The sequence below is a fragment of the Glycine max genome, chromosome 5 (assembly GCF_000004515.6).
Source record: "Glycine max cultivar Williams 82 chromosome 5, Glycine_max_v4.0, whole genome shotgun sequence".
NCBI lineage: Eukaryota > Viridiplantae > Streptophyta > Magnoliopsida > Fabales > Fabaceae > Glycine > Glycine max.
Genome location: NC_038241.2, coordinates 4,675,058 through 4,699,072, shown reverse-complemented (window position 1 = coordinate 4,699,072; position 24,015 = coordinate 4,675,058). Strand labels below are relative to the sequence as shown.

General features: G+C 33.8%; 3 protein-coding genes and 1 pseudogene across 3 annotated transcripts; 3 read left to right on the top strand and 1 right to left on the bottom strand.

Moving 5' to 3' along the window:
* Window positions 1-1,124: 1,124 nt before the first annotated feature.
* On the top strand, window positions 1,125-7,397 carry LOC100800467 (protein FIZZY-RELATED 2). Its single transcript, XM_003525501.5, has 10 exons — window positions 1,125-1,743; window positions 1,827-1,949; window positions 2,116-2,220; window positions 4,191-4,370; window positions 4,471-4,533; window positions 4,637-4,831; window positions 5,625-5,726; window positions 5,817-5,879; window positions 6,008-6,076; window positions 6,903-7,397. Exons 1-10 carry the CDS (start codon window positions 1,318-1,320, stop codon window positions 6,954-6,956), a joined length of 1,380 nt encoding a protein of 459 aa, XP_003525549.1. The 5' UTR covers window positions 1,125-1,317; the 3' UTR covers window positions 6,957-7,397.
* A 10,404-nt stretch (window positions 7,398-17,801) lies between these two features.
* On the top strand, window positions 17,802-19,045 carry LOC100799940 (nuclear transport factor 2-like; annotated as a pseudogene).
* A 1,501-nt stretch (window positions 19,046-20,546) lies between these two features.
* On the top strand, window positions 20,547-21,347 carry LOC100799405 (aspartyl protease family protein At5g10770; the record flags this gene model as incomplete). Its single annotated transcript, XM_003525499.4, has 1 exon — window positions 20,547-21,347. A coding segment is annotated over one exon (801 nt), but the record flags the coding sequence as incomplete, so codon positions are not given.
* Window positions 21,348-21,569: 222 nt separating this feature from the next.
* On the bottom strand, window positions 21,570-23,174 carry LOC102668593 (leucine-rich repeat receptor protein kinase HPCA1-like). The gene is made up of 5 exons (XM_014775927.2): window positions 23,140-23,174; window positions 22,724-22,841; window positions 22,565-22,636; window positions 21,749-21,823; window positions 21,570-21,657 (listed from the first exon to the last, which is right to left on the bottom strand). Exons 1-5 carry the CDS (start codon window positions 23,171-23,173, stop codon window positions 21,570-21,572), a joined length of 387 nt encoding a protein of 128 aa, XP_014631413.1. The 5' UTR covers window position 23,174.
* Window positions 23,175-24,015: the final 841 nt, after the last annotated feature.

The window sequence follows — 24,015 nt, the reverse complement described above, 5'->3', positions numbered from 1 at the left end:
AAAAATGTTATTAACCGGAGGTAAATTTGCATGATGCGTGCAGTGAGCTCCTTCCAGTTCATGTAAATAACGTTGTTTAACCACTACGAAGATCGGGAAGAATTACAGTAAATAATAATATTTTTTTCAATTTTATATCATTACTGAATTATGTGTTAGTATTTATTGCTATCATTTTTTTTTGCAATATGGGTATAAAGTATAAACACAAGCAATATACATACATATTTATTTATTAAATAAAATAACTAACAGCTAATACAAAACGCCTAAATACTCATATTGAAATCAACGTCATGAAATATAAAAATATGAAAACCAAAGGAAGAGCTGTTGGCTATATATGATTAAATATATAAGAAACTTTCTAATTCTTTTGAAATTTACTAGTTAGTATTTAAATATAAATATTTTTATATTTATGTTTTAGTCAACAAAAGTGAAAAGAAAAGGAAACTAAAAGAAGCCTATTTAAATGACATCTTAATATCTCATCCAAGGTGATCCTTACACACAAGCAATCTGAAATTAAACTAAAACCAAAATTATTATTATTATTATTAAAAAAAAAGAGATATTCCCATGCTAAAAGCAATAAGGCATAATCTTAATCTTACACAAAAGTATGCACTCAGAGTAAATTTTACAATTATTAAGAATCTAAGATTTTTATTTAAGATAAATCGAAGAGTGGCCCCGGTAAATTAATACAATTTTTTTATAATAACAAGAAAACAAATTTCTTATATGAAAAACAAGAAAGCAAAATGATACTGCCATGACACGTTTGGTACAAATTTTCAAAAAAAATATTTCCAAAATATTATGATTTTCAGAAATCATTTTTAATTTACATTTTCACAAAAATATTTTCTTTGAGGGGGTGAGAATCATATTTTTTAAGTTTATTTTTTTTACTAATAAAAATATCATGTTATTTTTATTAAATTATTTAACTTAATAAATAACTAAAGTTACTGAAAAAATATCATTGATTCTTTAATTTTAAAAAAAACTTATTTAACGTAACAATTATTTTTTTAAATTGAGTGAGTGTGATATTCTTTCCTTGCATTGCATGTAAAAAGCGCATATATAAGAAGAGTCGAAGAGAGTTATTCGGTCAGCTGGTGGAGCCAGAGTGAGCACGATAAGCAAGGCTTCCATCGCCATTTATATATATTAAAACTTCAAATAAAGTAAAACAAACAGAAAAAACAGCTGCAACTTTTTTACAGGGTTTTTTTCCCGGGAAAATAATAACAGCCTCTGCCGCAGTTCGTTCGTTCTTTCTCAGATCTCACCACCGGAACCGCCATGGAGGACTCGTCCGGCCACCTGAATATTCCTCCGGCCGCCGCGGCGGCGACTCTCCGGCACGTTGACCGCATGATCAACTCCAACCACTACACCTCGCCTTCCAGAACAATCTACTCCGACCGCTTCATTCCCAGCAGATCTGCCTCGAAATTCGCGCTCTTCGACATCGCCTGGCCTCCCGGGGGCGGCGACGACAGCTCCAGCGCCTACACCACGCTCCTCCGCACCGCGCTCTTCGGCCCCGACATCGAGCCGCCGCACTCGCCGGCGATGACTCTCCCCAGCCGGAATATCTTCCGTTACAAAACCGAGACGCGCCAGTCCATGCACTCGCACTCGCCGTTCTTGTGCGACGATTCGGTCCCCGGCGTTGTCCACGGCCCGGTCAAGGCTCCGAGGAAGGTTCCGAGGTCGCCTTTTAAGGTAAATTTAACTTAATTTGGTTAAATTTTTCTTATTTTTTTCAGTTTATGGAGATTGTGATGTGAGAGTGTGTTGCGTGGTAGGTTCTGGATGCGCCTGCGCTGCAAGATGATTTTTACCTGAATCTTGTGGATTGGTCTTCGCATAATGTGTTGGCTGTTGGTCTGGGAAACTGTGTTTATCTCTGGAATGCTTGTAGCAGCAAGGTGAGTTTTTTCGTTTTTTATTATTTGATTTGAGGAATGTAATGCATAGGATTAATTTGGAACTTTAATTCCTCTGTGGTAGTGATGTGAGTTAGCTGGTGTCGTGTTTATGCGAATTGAGAGATTCGTCTTTTGTAATTTGTTCTGTCTTGATGTGATTGTGCAGGTTACTAAATTATGTGACTTGGGGATTGATGACCTCGTTTGTTCGGTTGGCTGGGCTCAGCGTGGTACACACCTTGCTGTTGGAACTAGCAATGGTAAAGTTCAGGTAAGAGTTTACGGATTCATATGATGGGCATGTTTTTAAATTGTGGTTGCGGTTTCTGTTTTCTTGTGATCCTGGTACTGCAAAAAATGCGGCTGTAATTGTGGATGTGATGTTGTCATGTAGACCCTACAAGCCTTGACGTGTTATGGCCGCAATTGTGGTTGTGAATCGTTTTTTAAAAGCTTTAGTCATGGCAATTGATTTGTGTAGGAATGCAATCACGTTTGATCACCTTCAGCCTAGTGATGCTCTTTAACCATTCAGCGTCGTCGATGTGGGGGATCAATAGCTGTTGTTGATGCTGAAGCCCTAATGCATTTTGTAAGCTCTAAGCTTGTTTTCGCAAAGACGATGAAAGAAACATGGCAAAAAGAAGTGAGCATTGGGGTAAAGTGTCAAGACGACGATGCGGTCCTTCGTTTTGGTTGGAGAGAAAAAATAATAGAAAGTAACTAATAAGAACTTGCTAGAGTAGAGGGGAAACAATTGAAGATAGCTTTCGAGGGTAGTCAATTAGTTGCTAGACTTCCAGTAGGTGACCTGAGCCTTTCTAGAGGACAGAGTGCGTGTGTGGACTATTAGCTTTAAAGTGACAAGTATCAAATTGTGTGCCACACTGCCACTAACAGTTTATCTGTCTAGATTATACAGAATTGAATGCAAATGATTTTATTAGTCATTACTGAAGGCAATATCATGGAAAATATTCTGATGATTTTTTCATTAATAACATGGTTCATCTTTGAAAAATAATTGGAATATAGATATGTTTGTTTGGGATTAGTTAGAATAAAAAATAAGGATTTTCTGTACTGCTTTTCCATATTATCAATTATTTTATTTCATTTTTATTGATGATGCCTAAAATTGGAAGGTTAGAAAATTTCAGTGATATCTTTTTGTTCCCCTTCCTTTCAATCACTTTGCTAAAAAGCTTTCTTGGGGAACAAATCACTCCCTTTGCTTTCTTTTTATGAAGCAGAGACACTTAAATACCTTATAAATGTTTTAGCTCATAGGCATATTTGGGTATATTTAATACATTTAATGATGTTTTCATGTTTGGATATGCAATTATGTTTATTGATATAATTTTTTAATATGTTTATGCCGTTCCTAAATCTTGTATTGTAGACCTTGTCGTGTTGTGTTGTGTCGTATTCTGTACTGTCTTGTTTCATTGTCAACGTGGGTTGTTCTTGTGTCGGTGAATCATTTAAGGTGTGTTTGAATACACATTGAACGGCCATTCAACATAAAAGCTTCAAATTTTTATGACTTAAATATCAATTTGGTCCTTTTATTTATTTGGAATGTTCAATTAGGTCCCTTTATTTTTTAAAGGACCCGATTGAAATTTTCAAAAATAGAAGGACCTAATTGAAATTCTAAATAAATGAAGGAACCAAATTGATAATTAAGCCAATTTTTACAGTCACATTTGGTGCTTGGGAGTATGTGAAATCCTGTTCAATGGAGGCCAAAACATTTATACAAACACACACTTACTAAATGGGTTATTTAGTTTTTGGTTCTATCATATATTGATATAGCTCACAGACATCTCATGTATTAGACTTTTAATATAGAAACTTAGTTTGCTTGCTTGATTGAATCTTAAAACACCAGTTCTGTAGTCCATAATCCTTTACCCTCAAGGGTGAGTAAATGGCAAGAATTTGTTCTTGATTGAGCTAAATTTGGGCGGGGTAGATATTGGTTGCTCAGTTTCCTTTTAAGTTAGATATCTAGTGCATCACTTCTACCTTAAACATTTTCCTTGAGATCAGCTTTCCTTAGAAAAATTGGTGTCAAGTTGATCTCTGCTTAACTGTTTCACATGATCAAGATATGCCTTTTTTCTCCATTGCATCCCTGAAACTTGCTAGTTCAGTTACCTAGCCACCAATTATGTTCTGTTACTAAGCCACCAATTAACCTATGCGTGGGTCTGATTATTATACATGTAGATTTGGGATGCATCTCGATGCAAGAAGATAAGATCTATGGAGGGTCATCGGTTACGGGTTGGGACCTTGGCTTGGAGTTCATCTCTTTTGTCTTCTGGCGGCAGGGATAAGAATATTTATCAAAGAGATATCCGTGCACAAGAAGATTTTGTCAGTAAATTGTCAGGGCACAAATCAGAGGTCAGGCTTGTTTTTATTTCCTTCAGTTTCGTCTTGTCTAACCAAACTACTATTCAAGGTATTCAGCAAGATTTTGATTTTCCTTTTTGGTTTTTCAAAGGTTTGTGGACTGAAGTGGTCTTATGATAACCGTGAGTTGGCATCTGGAGGAAATGACAACAGAGTATGCAAGTGCTAACTTAATCATTCTTCTGAACTATCCAACTGCACTATAATTCTTTAGTTTTCCTGCATAAGTACTAATAATTTATTTCTTGTGTTTGCAGTTGTTTGTTTGGAATCAACACTCAACTCAGCCTGTCCTGAAGTACTGTGAGCATACAGCAGCTGTTAAAGCTATTGCATGGTCTCCTCATCTTCACGGACTTCTTGCATCTGGGGGAGGAACTGCAGACCGATGCATACGTTTCTGGAATACAACCACAAACTCACATTTAAGCTGCATGGACACGGGAAGTCAGGTAAAAATACTTGTGCAACCTGTTTATACTTCATATCAAATTCACTACATTTTAATAATTGCTCTAATACAAGAGTGGTTATTTGTTGGTACTACAAAGATTAGTTGCTAAAATATGTGTTCCTTCTGTTGAAGGGTAATTTTGATAACTCATTTAAATTGCTGAACCAAAATCTACAAAATGGAAAATGAAAAGAATAAAATTAGCACTTGAAAAATGATTCAAAATACACTGTTGAAAAAAGATATAGATGTTCAAGAAAGGATTAGAAAAGGGCATGGTACAGCAACATTGGACCTCAAGATGGACATTACTCTCTGTTATTGCAATGAGTATGGTTAATGTTGAACGATAAGACTTGATGTCTTAAAGCCCAAAAACACAGAATTATCTCAAATACATCATAGTAGCTGAATAATTAGCTACGACAGATCCACAACAAATAGCAAATAGGTTATGGTAACTGACAAGTTATAACATTCACTATTTGCAATAAACCATCTCTCTTAAAAGCTTAGGCTACAAGTTGAAGGTGTATGAATTAATAGTTCTTTAGTCTTTTACTATTCTAAAGTTGTAAAAATTACCTAAATAATGCTAGATTAAATGTCATTTTAGTTGATCATTCATAGCTGTGTAAGTTTGATACTTTAAGTTTCTTGCAATTTATAAGTTGTTTTAAGAACTTGTGGCATTTGCCCCTTCACATACTGAGAGAATGACTAAAGAGCCTTTCTGCTCTGCCTTTTCTCTTTCTTAACACAAAATGATGTTCAACCTTCATATACGGCAGGTTTGCAATCTTGTCTGGTCCAAAAATGTCAATGAACTAGTAAGCACGCATGGCTATTCCCAGAACCAGATAATTGTTTGGAGATACCCCTCCATGTCAAAGGTACACTATATCTACTGTGATAAGCCGAATCTCTTTTATTTTTACTTAATTTTAACATGTCTTACCATCATTTTTGGTCCTTCGATTCAGTTGGCCACTCTTACGGGTCATACCTACAGAGTTCTTTATCTTGCCATTTCTCCGGATGGACAGGTATTTCAGTTCTTTTACCTATTCATCTTTATATATTACTGTGTCTATGTCTATGTTTAAGAAAATGATTTCTTTCCGTTTTATCATATGTACTATGTTTCTGGTTGTGATGAGTTATACTGTTTCAGACTATTGTAACTGGAGCTGGTGATGAAACACTTAGGTTCTGGAACGTATTCCCTTCCCCTAAATCACAGGTAAATTATTCAATGAAAGATGGATAAAAAATTTGTGCTGTGGACAGCCCTGCTGCTTATTTACATTTGTGAATATATTATGTTTCATCGTACTTGGAACTGTGTCCCTCTTCCTATGAATATGACTGGAGATACATTAAATTCACTTTAAATAGTTTTATAACTGAGCAGCACCTTTGGTTTCTTGTCCTTTTTTTTTCTTCCTTTGAGAAAGATTTTTAAATCTCAAGTTGTTTTGCTTTTATGAAAATGACTTGTGTGTCATTCCTTGTTTTTATTTATGGATTTTATGTTAGTGCCATGAAAGAGGCTGAGTATACAAGAGAAATATTATTTTTGTGCATGAAAAATGCTTGGCATATCCTATACACATGGGATTAAAAAATGATCTAACCAATAATATACCTACTAATTGCCACAAATTTGAATAACAATTATCATGCCAATCCTTTTTAATTCATCAGTTATATATTTTGGTTAAATACTTAAATATATAGATGGTTAATCAACTAGTTACCCCTACCAACCTCAGTAAAGTGATTTTTAGTGATTAAATCAGTTTGATGGTTAATCTCATCTAATGATGGGAATGGATCCTTTAATGTTAAATTTTTGCATGAGTGTTTGTAAAAAATTGTGTCTATCTCTCTCTTCTTAAATTTACACAAATTTTAATATGACCTCACATTTAATTTCTATGAAGAGAGAGACAATTTCCACATGATATGATCAAGTGAAAATTTAACATGAGAGAATCCGCTCCCTTTATCTTATTGTTTACTGTATGTGTTAATGATTGACAAACTGAACGTGACCATTGATGCAGAATACTGATAGTGAAATCGGAGCATCATCTTTTGGAAGAACAATTATTAGGTGATTGCTCCTGGCATTTTGATTCAATCAATGTGGCATATTTCAAAGTTTGGGTTGCTGTGCAGAAAGAGCAGAAAGAAATATCAGAGTAGAGAGCACCATGGTGAAAAAACTTATCATGTGAAAAAATAACATAACAATGGCATGCTTTACCGATTAGAGAGCATTGCAGGGAGCTAAGAAAGTTACATGATGGCTGCCAAAGACGTAGACATTCATGCGATTCGTGTGGAGTCTCATTTCTTATTTACAACAAGGTCATTTTATTTTATTGTCCGTCGGAGATTTATACATGTTAATGGAGTTGTAGCTCTCCTTCGATTCTTTTCTTTTTTACAATAGTTCTCTCCGATGTTATATATTCAAGATGAGTATACAGAGAACATCCTTAGCAAGCTTGTATCATCTGTTGTATATAATTATTAATTTTTTAGGAGTTTTGATACTTTCCTCCATTTATTAACCCTGTCGCTTTTACTTCTGATTGTGGGGAAGGAGAAGATAAGGGAAGGAAAAACATTGGTTTTAAAAAATATATATATTGCCAAGGATGAGGAGATTTACCCACACTAGAGGGTTTGCGTTCTGAAAAGAAGATGAAAATGTCAAAATTGATTGTCAAGTAATCTTTATTTATTTTTATTTTTTTAAAAAAAGGCAGATGAAAAGATTTTATTAGAACACATCACTATCCTTCTCAAAAAGTGTTTAAAAGATACTACAAAATAGTTCATAAGGACAGTAGCGATTTTACTAATATAATTGACAATTCTAATATAACCACTACAAAACCCAAAAAAGTCCATCCTTCAAACATATTGCTGAAATATGCGGTACGTAACCACCAGAGACACAACTGAATCCAGCAGCAGTTCACATATATCACCCCACCTTACTCCTCTCAAGTAATAGGCTTCTTGTTCTTGAATGGAGGAACAATGGTCTTGAATGGATAGAGAACCTTGGAGTTGGAACTTTAAAGCACTAAAAAATGCAGGAAAAATGGGGAGATGGGCTGTGGATTTCCAGATCAATTAGGGGAGTGTTTTGGAGGCATAAAGTGAAAATGAGGGAGAATAGAAGTGTAAACAATTTAACACTTAGTTTAGGCTTCCTTCCTTTCCTCTTTTTGGATTCTAGTAAGAGGTTTAGGAACACATTATTTTTAACCACTTTTTTTTATTGGTTAAAGTTTATTTAAAATTATAAAATCATCAGAGAAATTAAATAAAATATGAAATATATAAAATTTTATGACTTTTAATAAATTTTAATCAATAAAAAAAAGTATATTTCAAAAAATATATTCTTAGTATTTCTCTTCTCATCAATAGCATGGTCCAGTTCAATAATTTGGAAATTTTCGTTTCTCATGATGTATGTAAGAGATTGTAAGAAGGGAAAACATTATCGTTTTGGTGAAAGTTTTCAAAATGAATATTGAAGTTTCTTATGGTTCAATGACATGAAAGGACTAATTAGTCATGAAACATGGATGGGAATCAGTCTTGTGTATTTTTTCTCATTCGAAAAAGTTTGTCATAAAGCACACATTTGACACTTGATGAAATAATATTATTTTCATCTGCAATATCAAAAAAATAATATAAAATTTTACAAAATCTTAATTATAATTAATAATGATTAATCATAATAATTTATATAAAATATTTGGCTGTATACTCATAGAAAATAGTAGAAGCTTTTACCGTCTATTTTACATCATTGACTAGTTTTCATTGAATTAATTGTGTTGAAACTTTAATAGAAATTCATAAAAAATCATTTAATTAAATTTTATAGTTTTCACTTGTAATTTTCATAAATCAAGTTAAACAAATATTATTGGAAATCATGTGGTGTTGCATTCTTCGATTTAGTAAAACTCAAGTGCTACTAAATGACAAGCTAGCATAGAAAATAATAATGGAAGAAATTATGGATTTTAGGATTCATAATTTACTACGAGTGTAGATTTATATAGCTTTTTCTTTACATGTTTTGATGTATTAAATTGATAAAGTATTAGTATATTATAGTATTAGGATTTTGTATATTAAGTATATTTACTTTTATGAATGACTAATTAGACCTGTTCACCTGCTAGTCCGGTACATGGTAGATTAGGCTCTAGTTTAGTGGGCATAGGTCAGACAGCCCAATTTGTCACCTTTAGTCACAACCCAGACTCTCGTTAAGCCATTAGAATGATCTTAGTGATGAAAAAAGATTAAACATAGATATACACTTCTCATAAAGAGAGTTTGATCATATTCAGTGTGGAACATAGATGAAATAGGGCTTGAATTAATTTGATGTGCTATCTTAGCAGCCTAGCTTAGGTGAATTGTTTTGAGTATACTTGAGCTGTATATATCAAAACGACGTGATATTAATACCAAAATTTCACAACAAAATTATCTACAATTTTCATGAAGAAATTAAAAACTAGTTTAGCCTGTCAATGCCTGACAAACAAAAAATTATGCTTAGTAGAGATAACGTCTAAAAGATTGAGACCCAACACCAATAAGACTCGCACTTAGAACCAACACATCCTTATTTTCAAAATGGGTTGCAAAAGTGGTGCCTACTACCTTCTTGCAGTCCAAATGATCCAAAGTTGGTTTCTATTCATGTTCTTGTAGCTAGATCGTGCCTTTAGGAAAGAAGACCTAATCTAAGAGCATTCAAGTGTAAAACGTAATATATCTCTCTAGGTCAAACTTTGGGATTTATATATGAATGTATCACAACTGATCGATTCAATATTTTCACAAGAGTATATTGTAGGTAACCTTATCTTTTGCTTCGAAATCCTTGAACACGTATTGCAAGCGGTTAAGGTTGCTTACACAATCCCATAATCTTAAGTGTGTAAACATGAAGAGATTAAATTCAAGAGAATGGTTGTTCATCATACGATTAAGGGGGTTGAAGGAGTACATAGACTCGAGTGTGTAAGCACGAAGAGACTAAATTCAAGGAAATGGTCGTTCATCATAGAACTGAGTGGGAGCAAAGGAATACACAATCTCGCAGTCTCAAGTGTGTAAGTATGCATAGACTAAGTTCAAGAAAATGATTGTCCATCATACGATCGAGAGAACTGAAGGGATACACCATCTCATAGTCTCGAATGCGTAAGAATAAAGGAACTAAATTCAAGAAAATGATTGTCCGTCATACGACCAAAGGGATTAAAGGGGTACGATTCAGAAAAAAAAAAAAAGGTTATTAAGTTATTCTATTTTGATTTTTCCTATGACTATAGAAGTAAAATAGATGTTGAAGATTTATCATCTACCTTTGAAGTTTGAAGAATTGACAAGGACCATTCTTGAATATTCATGGATATCTCTTCATCTTTCATGGTTTTTCTTTTTATCATTATGATTTTCTAAATTTCTTAGGATTAGGTTAGGATGAACCTTAACTTGAATCTTCTATAAAAATCCCATTTCTTTTTATGTGATTTTAGTTGTTGAATTTTTTCTTAATATTTTTCCTGACTAATCTTCTAGAATTTTTTGTAATTTAAATTTGCAATTGGAAAATTGAGTTTTTAATTGTTCCAATTCAACAACCATATAATTCTTGCAGCTAATAATAAGGTTAGATTGTTTGCATTTCGTAATTTCCTAAACCTACAACTTATCATCAAAGTTTCGGTAAAGAATCCTAAAGTATATAATTTATAAAGTGATATTATGCTCACTTCTACCAAACTAATGAACATAATTAAGGCTTACTAGATTAAGATAATAATCCATGCATCGGTCACAGTCTAAATTAAGTCATGATCACATTGTTGTAGTGCTAACAAAAACACAGGCAAATATCATAATATGTATTTACATTGAATTCAATTTCATTTTTTTTTCTAACGCTGAATACTTACACACGACGACAGTCCAATTTAATTGCCAAAAGTTCTCCCTGCATACTAAATGAGAAAAATAATTCAGCTCCAATCATTTTAGGTTTGCGACATAAGAAGCTCTTGACTAACTCTTAAGAGACCACGTGATTGAGCTCATGCATGAGCGCACGTTCACATGGGACCCATTTGAGTATGCGCATACATCTTTCAGTGGGCCCAAACATTCTACCTTGTTGAATTTTGAATTATTTGCGTGAAAGTAAACCCAAACCAATGCTTCATGCAACTCTGGGTAGTCCTTAAACAAGTTTTTATCACCGTATATATATATATATATATATATATATATATATATATATATATATATATATATATATATATATATATATATGCAATGAAATATAGTTACAGTCATTAAATTGGATAGTGAGAGAGATTATTCAAATTCATGATAAGAAAAGTTGCTTACTATCTAACAGAAAATGGCCATTTTCTGTTAGAAATTTTCCCATTAATTTTCCTCCAATGTGCCACCACTTCATCCCTTTGTAATTTGTTGTACCACCCTTGCAACTGTACGTGTTTTACAAAAAGAATTTGTTTGTTAAATATATTTTATTAACTGCGTATTTATTTTAATTTATCGTGTAAAGAATTGTTTTTTATCAAGAAATGTAAAAATATCATTCTTTTATTTTAAAGTAATAGACCAAATGAGTAAAATTAGTGCTCTATTTATAAAAAAAAACTATTGAATAACTTTGTATTTTTATATAATAAATATTTTTAATAAAAATTCTATTTTCACTTTTTTCATTGTGCATTACAAACATTAGAAAAATCCTTTATAAAATCAATCTTTTAATACCACGTTGGAGTATCCATTGCACTCTATTTTAAATGTTAAAGTGAATTTCCTATTTTTTGTTTACAGACAAATGTGAATAATTAAAATGTTATGTTAACCAAAGATTCTAATTATCACTTTCTCATCATTCTAATTCTGACCCTTTTCAAGTATCAAATCATCTTATGACCGGGTAAGAATAAATTAACTTGCTCACTATTCCAATATTTGGTAGGGGAGGAAAGAAAATCCGAAAAAAAAAACTTTTGAAATTTAATTGAAGAAAAAGTAAAAGAATTTTTTTCAAAATTTTTTTTTTCTGGAATTCAATTTTTTTTATTTTTTTAAACAAAATGATATTATTATTTGCATTTTTTTTCTTCCACTTTCACTCCTTTCATCTCATTTTAAATTTTAATTTTTATACTAGAAAATTGTATATTTTAATTTCTATCTTTAACACTAATTGTGATGTGATGTGACCAATCACATTGCAAAATCACAACAAAACCTTGCTGACGATAATGGCTGTAAAAAAAATCCACACCTTCATTTTGTGATGGTTTTTTGTGATGGTTTTAACCCGCTAAAAATTATGACAATTTGACATAGCAAGATTAACGACAATTTTTCAGTCATGTGACTATTAATGTTAATAATATGAACAAAACTTAACTTTTGAACACGTAATTCACATTAGATTTTATTATTATATATTTATTTTCTATTTTATTTCCTTATTACATCAGTTATCATATATGTATTAAATATCTGTCATTTGCTCATTTTCCATCCACATGTTAGCGTTGTGCCAGCCTGTGGTAGTAACCATTTGCACAAGCTATGTCAGTACGCACGAGCCACAGTCCCACCCAGTGACCCAGGCACGCACGCACCCATCATTTTTGGCATACACAATCCCAACCTCATATTTTCAAATTCATGACACATTATTATTATTATTATTATTTAAAAATAATCCTTAAAACATTAATTGAGAAATTAAAAAAATTATTATCAAAATCATAAAAGAATATAAAAATCATGAACACAAATTTTCACCTTTAAATAAAAATATTTTTACTTTAAATTTTTAACCAATATATATTCTTATTGGTATTTATCATATTTTAAAGTTAAAAAGTAAAGTAGCCCACGCCATACTCGTATCAGAATTTGTTTGGAACTGTGGTTATCATTCTTATTTTTATCATTAATTTAGCATGCGACGAGTAATGAACGGTGAACATTATTACTATTGTTGCATCATTAATTTATATTATTATTTAATAAAAGGAACAAAAAAAATAGAAAAACTAAGATAAAAAAATCTTTAAAAGACTAAAACATTAAAAAAAAACCTTATTTTATAGGGATTTAAGCCTTTATTTTATATAACTAAAATTCATAAAAATAAATATTTTTAAATAAAATAATGCATTATAGTTAAAATTTATTTTGATTTAAAAATAAAAGGTGATAAATTTAACATAATAGAAAATAAATAATATTAAATACACGTATAAAATAAAAATGAAAGTAGTTTGATATAATTGAAAGAAAAAAAAATCATTGATTAGTTGCAAACTACACATGTGATTTTTAATAGCTTATTTTTTTCGTTTAATATTTAATAAAAGTGTTCTAAATTTTTTTAACATCATTTAAAAAATGTCATCAAATATAATTAAATGTTACTGATATGTTTTATCACATTTGATTAAATGTTGTGCTTCATGTGGCTAGAAGTTTGAACTTGGAAAATTTATTAATAACATTTATTTATATTTGGTGAAATTCTTTTTTAAATGCTGTAAAAGGTTTTAATAATATTTTTATTAAATGATAGGAAAAAAAATATGATTAAAAATCGCACGTGCGACAGACTCTTTTTCAAAATCTGAAAAACAATGCAATCCAAAATCAGAATAAATTGGACTTGATCTTATTAAGTTGAATATAAAATCAAACTGATTAAGTATTAAGGAACGATTAGAGTGATTTAAATCAAATATATTTCTTCTTCTTTAAACTTGATGAAATTTGATCCACCACCTTTCAACTATCCAAGTGTTATCTCTTTCTAACGATCATAAGTCATAACATCATTCACCAACTCAAAACAAAGCATTGAAGAAATACCTGAGTTTTGTTTATGGTCTGCGAGATGGAGAGGGTGATTTTAGAGGTAATGTCACAATGGGTTAGCGTGTAAGTTCTTGGAAGATATGAGGGGTGTTTCTTTTGGTCCACTCCTAAGAATAAAACCTTCAGCTTCGACGCATCAAATATCACTACTAGAAAAATTGGATTTTAAGTCGGTTCTTATGCCCATGTCACGACGGTTTTCAACCGTCGTTAATGCCAACGTCGTAAAATGTGTAAGCTATTTTACGACGGTTATGGGACCGTCGTTGTAAGGTTTCAATACTACGACGGTTATATATAACCGTCTTAGAATGCGCCAAATATTACAACGTTTCTTCGATAACCGTCTTAAAGTGCACAGATAATTTTGGGTTATAAAGACGGTTGTGATGACCGTCTTAGTAGGTGCCCATCGTCTACATTTTTAAGACGGTTTTGATGACCGTCTTTGTTGTTATGCCCATTTACGACGGTCTTTGTGACCGTCTTAGATGGTATGTCAAGACTGCATACGAAGACGTTTTAGGGGAAACGTCTTTGTATGTTATGTCAATTTACGACGGTTATGGAAACCGACTTTGTAGTTCTACATTATGTTGTAATTTTACGACGTTTTCGGGAACCGTCTTTGTATGTATAATTTTTTTTTATTTCGTTTTATTGATGCATTTTTTTTACATTGATCTCTGGTACCTATAAATTATATCAGACCATGCAAATTAAATAATAGCATCAAATGAAATCTGAACAATAGCATCAAATGACATAATTGTAGCCAACAATTGTAGTCATGCAAATTGAATACCTTTTTTTGAATTAATGATCCTCTAATGTATCCAACATACAAATGTACTTGTACATAATACAAATCAAATTTAGCAACTGCTTTTCCTAAAAGATAAAAAGTAAGTTGCCCATTTCTGTCGAACTGATGTGATGGCCTCCACGTCTAACGATGAGCCATCAGAGAACCACTACAAAATTAACATTAGATAAAATTATTAGTAACTTAACAAATATTAACCAAAGTTACAATTGTAACTCCATGCATTATGTTTACCTTGTGCCAGTCATCCTTCAAACCGGCAGTCACGATGCACCACATCCAGTGCATGACATAATATCCGCACTCAAACCCTCCGCTTTGCACATTAGTCTACATATAACATTTTTAATGGTTACTTAACATTCAACACTTAAAGATGTGCAAACGGTTCATTACAAACAAGTATTGATTACCTTGGGTTCAACCCACCGAGGTGCACCTTGATTAGACATGCCTTCAAAAGAACTGGTTATTGTCTTCATTGCACTAGTTAAAGAAAATAGCATATATATGACAACCATTTTTGCTGTATATGTAACAACAATTACCAACTAAATGATGCCATGATTTGTATATTTGAATAGAACCTGTTAATTGCGCCTTTGATGCTAATATCAGGCTTCTTCCTCAGAGAACAAAACCAAACGACCGTGTTTTCCCTTGGGTGGAGAACAAATAGTTGCCAATGTGCCCTGAATTGGACAATTATAATAACAAAATTGTACAACAAAAAAAAAAATTAAATTCAAAGAACAACTGAACTTACTGATTCAAGTAAGCTCCTAAATACAACTGCCTTTGTGATTCCTTGACCCATGTTTCAATGTATTGTTGGCATTGTTGCCGTCTTTCCTTAGCATTTTGTATAGATTGAGGCTCCAACAAACCATATAGTGACTGATCAGCTTTGCTTCTACCGCACTCATTCATAAATCTATTTCGAAGACAAATCATGATTATTTTAAATGTTTGAATGTAAAAATATTGGTTATCAGGTAATCAAACATAAAGGTTGTAGGAAAATGACTTACATGATCCACAATTGTAGTATCGCTATGTTTAAACACTTGTCACCTGATATTATTTCCGCTAGATCTGCATGTGTGATGTAAAATTTTGCCCCAATCTCAGGAAGTCCAAATTGGTTCGCCTCCCACGGCACTTCCACTGGATTCTGGTACACATAAAACAATATCTTCATCAACTCTCCCAATGGATCGGATTCACCTGCAAGCTTTGCATCACTACTATGTTCAACTGGCTTCCGCACATTAAGGTCAGAATCCTAAGTGGTACAAAAAAATAAGTATTAAATTTAATCAACAACTTAACAAATATTACAAGTGTGTATTCAAATGACAATTTGGCAGGGGGATTATTATATTACTTACATAAGATAAAGGTTTCACTAGATGTCTGGGCCATCCAATGAATGAGTTCATGGCGTCCCTGACATACTGAATCTCTGAAGTGGGTAACGGGACAATGGCTTCACCATCGTATACAGTGTCAACACACACCCTTACTACATCATCTCCATAAGCAACAGTTTGTATCATGCCACCTACTCCAAAGACCTTTCCCCCTGCCACCAGCTGTGTACTGTCACCACAAACAATGTAGAAGCCCATACTACATGTATCAAATGTAGACCGCTCGTTACCAACAACATTATTAGCAGCTTCAGCACAACTTTCTTTCGTGCTAACACGTGCAACAAATACGTCAGGGTTAGACGGTCTTGGGGGAGCTGACTGTTGCGTATGAATTTGGGATAATTCACTCTTGATCGCATCCAACTCCATTTTCATCTTGTCCATACGATCTTTGTTCTCGTCTTCTACCTCTTTCTTCACCTCTTGCTTTATAGTTTGTATGATTTCAACCAATCTTTCGGCGGTGATCGCAGGCGAAGAACTGTGGGACCCACAGGAAGCATGTCCAAAGTAGCTGGTTATGGTCACACCATGTCCACCGACACGAACACGTCCAGGATGCTCTGGACGACCAATGGCAGTGTTTAGGATGTCTTGACGACCATGTGGGACAAAAGCTCCCTGTTTAGCTTGTCCTTGTAATTCATCCTATGACATTGACAACAAATTCACTTGTGGTTATGGTTACAAATTACAATTTATAATTGTGGCATATATTAGACTTACAATTTTGTCTGCGATTTCTTGAGCTGCTGCAGATGTCATTTGTCCAAATTTGTTTGTCCTAGCCTTTTTCCACTTCTCATGTCTCGCAATAGGGGATGGAGGGTCGACGACCATATCTGCATTTTGACTATTGTCACCTTCATTCAGTCTTGACTTGGTTTTCTCGGCCATTAATTTTTTTTCAAGCACATCGTAGCCTCCACGAGAGAGTACATGGGGAGATTCATTGAATTTTTGAATTTCCTGTGCTTTTTTGCGTATTCCCTGTCAGCATTTTCAAATACAACTCAAACATGTTTGACATTAACAACTAAATTACGTAACTAAAATGTTATGTAAAAAGATTGAAATTTAAACCTTCCAAGTAGGGGTCTGTCGAGTCTTTGCAAATTCTTCCCATGTATTTCGATCAATACCATACTTAGCAGATGGATCCTTGTTTTGTTCATCGTCATTCTCAGCATATACATATCTGGTCGTCAGGGAGGACTTAAATTGCCTCCATCTGGTCCCAACGGTGGACATAACCTTCTTCTTCGCAGTTAAACCTTCAGGTATGTCAAATTTGGCCTAAAATAATAAATAGACAAAGTTAAATTTGTAAGAAATAAACTTATAAGCAATAAACTGAGAAAAGATATACACAATAATTTAAATCCTATGCATAATTTACATTTACATTTATAAACAACAGGAAATTAAAAGAAAACTAATTATATTTAATCCCTATACACACAGCCAGCAAATTTACACTTTAACATGCATAAAACCAAATGTGTTTACAATATACTTACATCAAGGCTTTTATAGTGTGTGTGGGTGGTGGTTTAAGTCAAGCTTCCCCGTTTTTTGATTTCATAATTATGGCTTAAATTATCATCCTGAAGGGTAATTCATTTTATTTTTGTATGTGGGATCTATTACACTTCATTTTATGCTTCCAGCAATACTGTTTTACTGCGCCCTTGCCCGCTTTCCATTTCATGGTGACTGGATGCTTGACTGGCAAGGATAACTTAAGAAGAAAATTTGCACAGTCATTCTTTCTTGCTCCACAAGACAATGGCTATTTTGTTCTGAATGATGTTTTTAGGTATGTAGAAGACCATGAACCATCAGAACTGCCTCCAGTTACTGGAGATGGTGATGCAGCTGCTGTTACAGTAACACCAGAAACAGGCAAGATTATAATTCAAAATTTTTTTATCTTCTCTTTCAAAATTTATTCAGGAGTTGGATTCATGTTGTTCTCCTTCTTTACAGAACCCAGTCATTTTGCTAATTCTTCTGCACCAGACCCCACAAATTCTCATGTGAACAAAGGTCAAACTGTTGCTGAGAATGCTTATGAGCCATCTAATCATCATGAGAGACACATACCTATTGAGAATGTCGACAATGTAGAACCACATTTTCAGTCAAATGGTAATGATGATTCTCAGGCCACAGAATTGGCTTCTTCAGCTCAAGAGAAGAAGTCTTATGCATCTATTGTGAGTATTGCTAGAAACCTTTCACTTACAAGCACTGTTGTTATTAAGTTTTCGAAGCTTATTAGATTTGTTGTAGGTGAAAGTCCAAAAAGAGGGTTTAGTTGCAACTAAAGTGTATGTGCAAACTAATACACTAAAGTCAGGGCCTAACAAAACTGAGAACAAGGTAGTTGAGTCAGTAGAATCTACTGAAGTGTCTGAAGCAGCTTTGGATAGTGTTAACAACCCTGAAAGTAGTGATGCTCATGAGGAAGGTACATGTTCTTTGTTTCAATTTTCACATATGTCATGCTTTGGTATTGTGTTTCAAAGTCAGGAGAAAATGAATTTTAAAGCAATATATCATTTTATTTTTGTAAGTCATTAAGTTGGCTGCTTGTAACTCAGCCAAATATTTTTCTTAAACATATTTGTGCTTCTAATAAACAAATTCTTCTAACAGTTGAGGGGCACTCCATTTACATTCGAAATTTGCCTTTAATGTGACGGCTGCTCAGTTGGAACTGGAGTTTAAGAAATTTGGGCCCATCAAGCCAGGAGGCATCCAAGTCAGAAATAATAAGGTGATTATCAGGTCAACAATGCATTCAAATTACCCTTTTGCTTTTTATTCAGTCCTAATGAAGTTTTGTTTAAAGAATGAGACACATACCACACCAAAAACCAGAGCAACTACTAATAACAACCATTTATGGGTCAAAGAGGCAATTTATATGGTCACCATAAGAACCTAAATGAAAAAAAAAATAATAAGTATGTCCAATGTTACAAGTGAGATTGAGACAGAATAAACCTAAGTTAAGAGGCAAGATTCCCATAATTTATGTCTAACAGATCAAACAAAAACGACTGTCCATGTAATTATGCCATAAAAAAACAGTACAAACATGTTCTAAAATCTAGACAACCAGAACTCCTATTCTGACATCTAAATCAATAAGTACAACCTCTCATACTTCTATCTGCATATCAATCCAATTCATGTTTACTCATCCCATTGAGCAGAACAATCTAATTCATAAAACATCTTCACAAATATTTTCAGTTGCTAGTATCCAAGGATTTAAATTACAGTTGCAATCACAGTCATGGTTACTGAAATTTCAGGCAAATGTGGCTAATACAGCCACAAAACCTTCCAGAACTACAAACCACAGTTATGGATCCCAAATTCAAAGCCATTGTAGTTTCATAAACAGCATGCAGATTCTGGGACACATATAGTTACCAGTTTAGCGTACTTACCAAAATGTCATCCCATACAAGAAATTTTAGAGTTTCTGGGACATCCTTCCAAGTTGTATGAACGATAGGGATTTTCTCCCGTGCCACTACCCCCAAGTAACTATGAAATTTTTCTTTATGAGGACCAGATCCTCTACCAGTAGAAGGGTTGACGTGGACAGTTGGTCGTGGTTGATCTAAGCTTTTGGCAGTCAACCTTCGCATCCTGGTAGTTTGTCTAGTCTTCTTTTTTGTGGTTTCCGTAGGAGAATCTGCTGGTGGAGGGGACCTCGGGGGTGTTGCCATGCCTGCATAGAAATACGGAAATAAATTAAGCCAACTAAATTACCACAACATAAATGCATCAAATGGTAATGAAATACAAATAATAAGAAATTTAAAATGACAATGGATAAGGTAAACAAAATGGTGTTATATACCACATTCAAGTAGATGTATTTTCCCATAAACCTTCGTCATGATCGATACGATTCGCATATACATCATCCTCCTCATTTTCATCATTTACGGGAGGCATTTCTGTGGAGAAGGTCGGCATGTCATTAACATCAAGGGTTGAAGCATCAATATCGGGAGATATACCAATTGTTTTCCCCTGAAGAACAACTGACCATCTTGAGTCGTTGGGATCTTCAACATAGAACACCTGTCTTGCTTGTGCTGCCAGGATGAATGGCTCGTCCTTATAACCAATCCTTTGAAGGTCAACCAAAGTAAACCCCATTTTGTCTTGTCGGACACCTGCATTTCCATTAACCACTCTTCCTTTTTACTGTTAGAATCTAAGTAAAAGAAAAACCTCATTATTTGGTCTCTCTCTCTCTCTCTTTGTCAAAGTCTTAAACAAGAGATTACTGCCTTTGACAAAGCATGTCTTGCTTTAACATCACTTTGGATTATAGTATATTATGCCTTGTATTAATAGTGTGCTTCAAATTAAAAGTTTAAGCCTCTATGGTTTTATTAGTTCAGAAATGAAATCCCTTTTAATATGAATTCTCAGGAAAGGAGAAAGGTGCTATTGTACTGGAAATGAAGGACAGAGGACATTGCTCAGAGAAGAAAATTGATTGGAACAGAAGGCTTCAGAAGCAGCTTATATTAGATGATCTTCGCGTTCGTTCAATGCAAAACAGGATTCGAAGAGTAGCCTCCACCCATAATGTAGAAGCTTCACAAACCCAAATTCCATTATCTTCTGGTATAAACTTGCAAACCTTAAACTACATAGTGACAATGGGATTGGGTAGCAAGAATATGACTGTGATAATTGACACTAGAAGCGACTTGACATGGGTCCAATGTGAGCCTTGCATGTCATGTTATAATCAACAAGGACCAATATTCAAACCTTCTACCTCCTCTTCCTATCAATCAGTTTCATGCAATTCATCAACCTGCCAATCTCTTCAATTTGCCACAGGAAACACAGGAGCCTGTGGAAGTAGTAATCCATCAACTTGTAACTATGTGGTTAACTATGGTGATGGATCTTACACTAATGGTGACCTAGGTGTTGAAGCACTTAGTTTTGGAGGTGTTTCAGTGAGTGATTTTGTATTTGGTTGTGGTAGGAACAACAAAGGTCTATTTGGAGGAGTCTCTGGCCTTATGGGGTTGGGAAGAAGTTACCTCTCATTGGTATCTCAAACTAATGCCACATTTGGAGGAGTTTTCTCATACTGCTTACCAACAACAGAAGCTGGTTCTTCTGGGTCATTAGTTATGGGTAATGAGTTTTCTCAGATTTCTCAGAAGAAAAAAAATTCATATGGCTCTAGATATTTTTGAACTTTCAAGACATGCAATGGAATGAACTGTCCGTGTCATATCTATCAGAAGATAAATGCATTATGCATCAAAATTGGGTTCTGCTTAACTTAGAAGCATATGCTCTTTTGTCAATATGCAATGGAATTAGTGGTCTGTGGACAATTGAAGATAATTTTATATAGGGCAACAAATTTTTGTGACATCAAAGTATGCAATATACTAAGTAAAAAAATACACACCTTAGGAATAAGAAACAGCATATAAAATCTCCTGCATATTTCCTATGTTGTCTGGAATAGGACCCTTGAAGCTACAACCAACAAGAATTCTGTTGACAAACGAGAAAACATCTGGTTTGTTAGGATTTTTTTATCAAAACTAATTCAGATTTGAGTTAGTAGCAATCTATTCTGCATTACAAGGTTGCCAGCTTCTTCAATTCCCCAATGGATTCTGGAAGTGGTCCAGTCAAGTCCTTGTTGTAAGATAGATCCCTATAAGAGAAAAATCGGTAGTTACTTAAAGCAGAAAAAGAAAAATCAAGAATTAAAAAAGAGATCAAATCATAAAAACTGCTTTCTCTCTGAGCTTAGTTTAGACAGATAATTAATGGAATTAATATTATTGGTTCAAGTACATTGTCCACACGAAGTGTTTGTCATCAGATGTTTGTGCTATGTCACAGGAGTTTCTGCCAAACATCCCTTTCTGCATTGTCAGATTTCTAAGCAGTGGTGAGTGGAAGTAGGTTCTTTGGGTTCGTAGCAAGTATTAGACATTTTTCTGTGCCTTATGTTTGGGTACTGGTAGAAAGAAGGTTAGATGTTATGGAGTAATGCTCCTTTTGCATGCAAAAGATGCATTTGGATAGAATGAAATGCAACATATGCTGATTTTATTACATGGATTCTGAGGATTCCTGATCCTTGTTTTCTGTATCCCTATTTTTTAAAAATAAATTCTTGATAAATAATAAAATACGTAAAAACCATGGAAATAATATACAAGTCTTAAGCCATTTCCCAAGTGTTAGTTTAACACTAATACTTTCTGGATGCATCATGCAAATCCCAGTGGCAAATTGTCCTCGCTTGAGGTATATGACACACACTCATGGCTTGATCATTGCCTTCTGGTCACAGTTAATAGGATGGAAACTGAGCAGTGTTTGACATCCTCCAGGTGTGACTTAAATTTGATATGGTACAAGCACATACTCAAAATAAAATACTTACAAAGTCTCTAATTCAGATAGTGATCCAATATCTCCAGAAAGCTGACCAGCCAAACCGGTGCTTGATAATGTTCTGAAATACTAGCAATCAAGTTAATATCTCAAAAACAAATTCTGGAGAATGAAACAACAACCGAGCGTATCAGGTAAGAGACGCTACATTGATGTAATGTGTGAATTCTTGCACTTGATTCCAACCCAATCATCACAAGGATCTGAACCCACCCAATTAGGAGGGGTGTTCTCCCAGGTATTTATAAGAGACAAAAATGTGGTCACTGCCAAAGAATACAATTCAGTCACTGAGATCTTATGCAGAGTTGTATAACTTTTGATTGCTCTGAAGATGAGCAGAAGAAATAATTAATACTGACAAACTTTTTCTAAAACATGCAAGACACAAATTTGGTTTATCTTAACTTACTAAAGCAGGTCCAGTGCTTCTGGTTTTGAACTTACTAAAGCTTAGTTCTACGAACTATAAACATTTAATAAATGAGCATTATAACAAACATGGCATTCACATGTAAAGAAAAGGATCAAACACATAGGATATAGCTAGAAAACTAAACTCACAATCTCCATCAGCTGTTTCTCCTTCTGCAACCATGGACAACTGAAGATAGTTTCAAATAGGGCAACAAACTTTGTAGCATCAAAATATGCTATACACTAAGTAGAAAAATACAACTTAGGAATAAGGAACAACATATAAAAGCTCTGGAACTGGTTGATTTATGAAAGTGATTTGATAACATCTATACCCGTACTCCTTCCCAAGTAAATAATAAAAGTATTATTGCTAGTACTTATGAAAAGTTTAACAAAGGAACTGGGTAGTTGTCATTATAGAGGATCCAAATTTCTCTCTCAACATCAAAAAATTAATGAGAATGGCAATGACACACTAGAATAACCAAGAGAGGAGCGTCAAATATTGATAGTCCTTTACAATAATTTATCAAGCATGAAATTAAACAGAAAATCCAACAGGAGAATTCCTTGTGCTTAAAAATTATCTAAACAAGAAAATTTCTAAAGTACTGGTCCTATTGAGGGTCCACAAATGACTTGAAATTTCGAAACTAACAAACTAGGGAGGGCATTGTGACTAATTGGACACCCATCTATATTCTATGGCCATAAGGGAAAAATTCAGAGCATTCATGCATATCACTGAGAAGTAATCACTTAACTTAACTGTTTGTTTCAATTTTCCACCAATAAACCCGTGTTATCACTTATCAGTATAAAAGCCGAGGACGTGTGAATTTATTAAGAACAAATTACGGTTCTAAAGAGGGGGAATATGCGGAGGTTAAAGCCAAACATGCATTGCTAGAACTGAGGCCAATGCTTGTCATTTCAAAACCCAGAAAGAAACCAGATCCAAATGATGCTCCTACGTTAATCAAAATAAAAAAATGCAGAGCAGAGAAATTGTATGAGCCA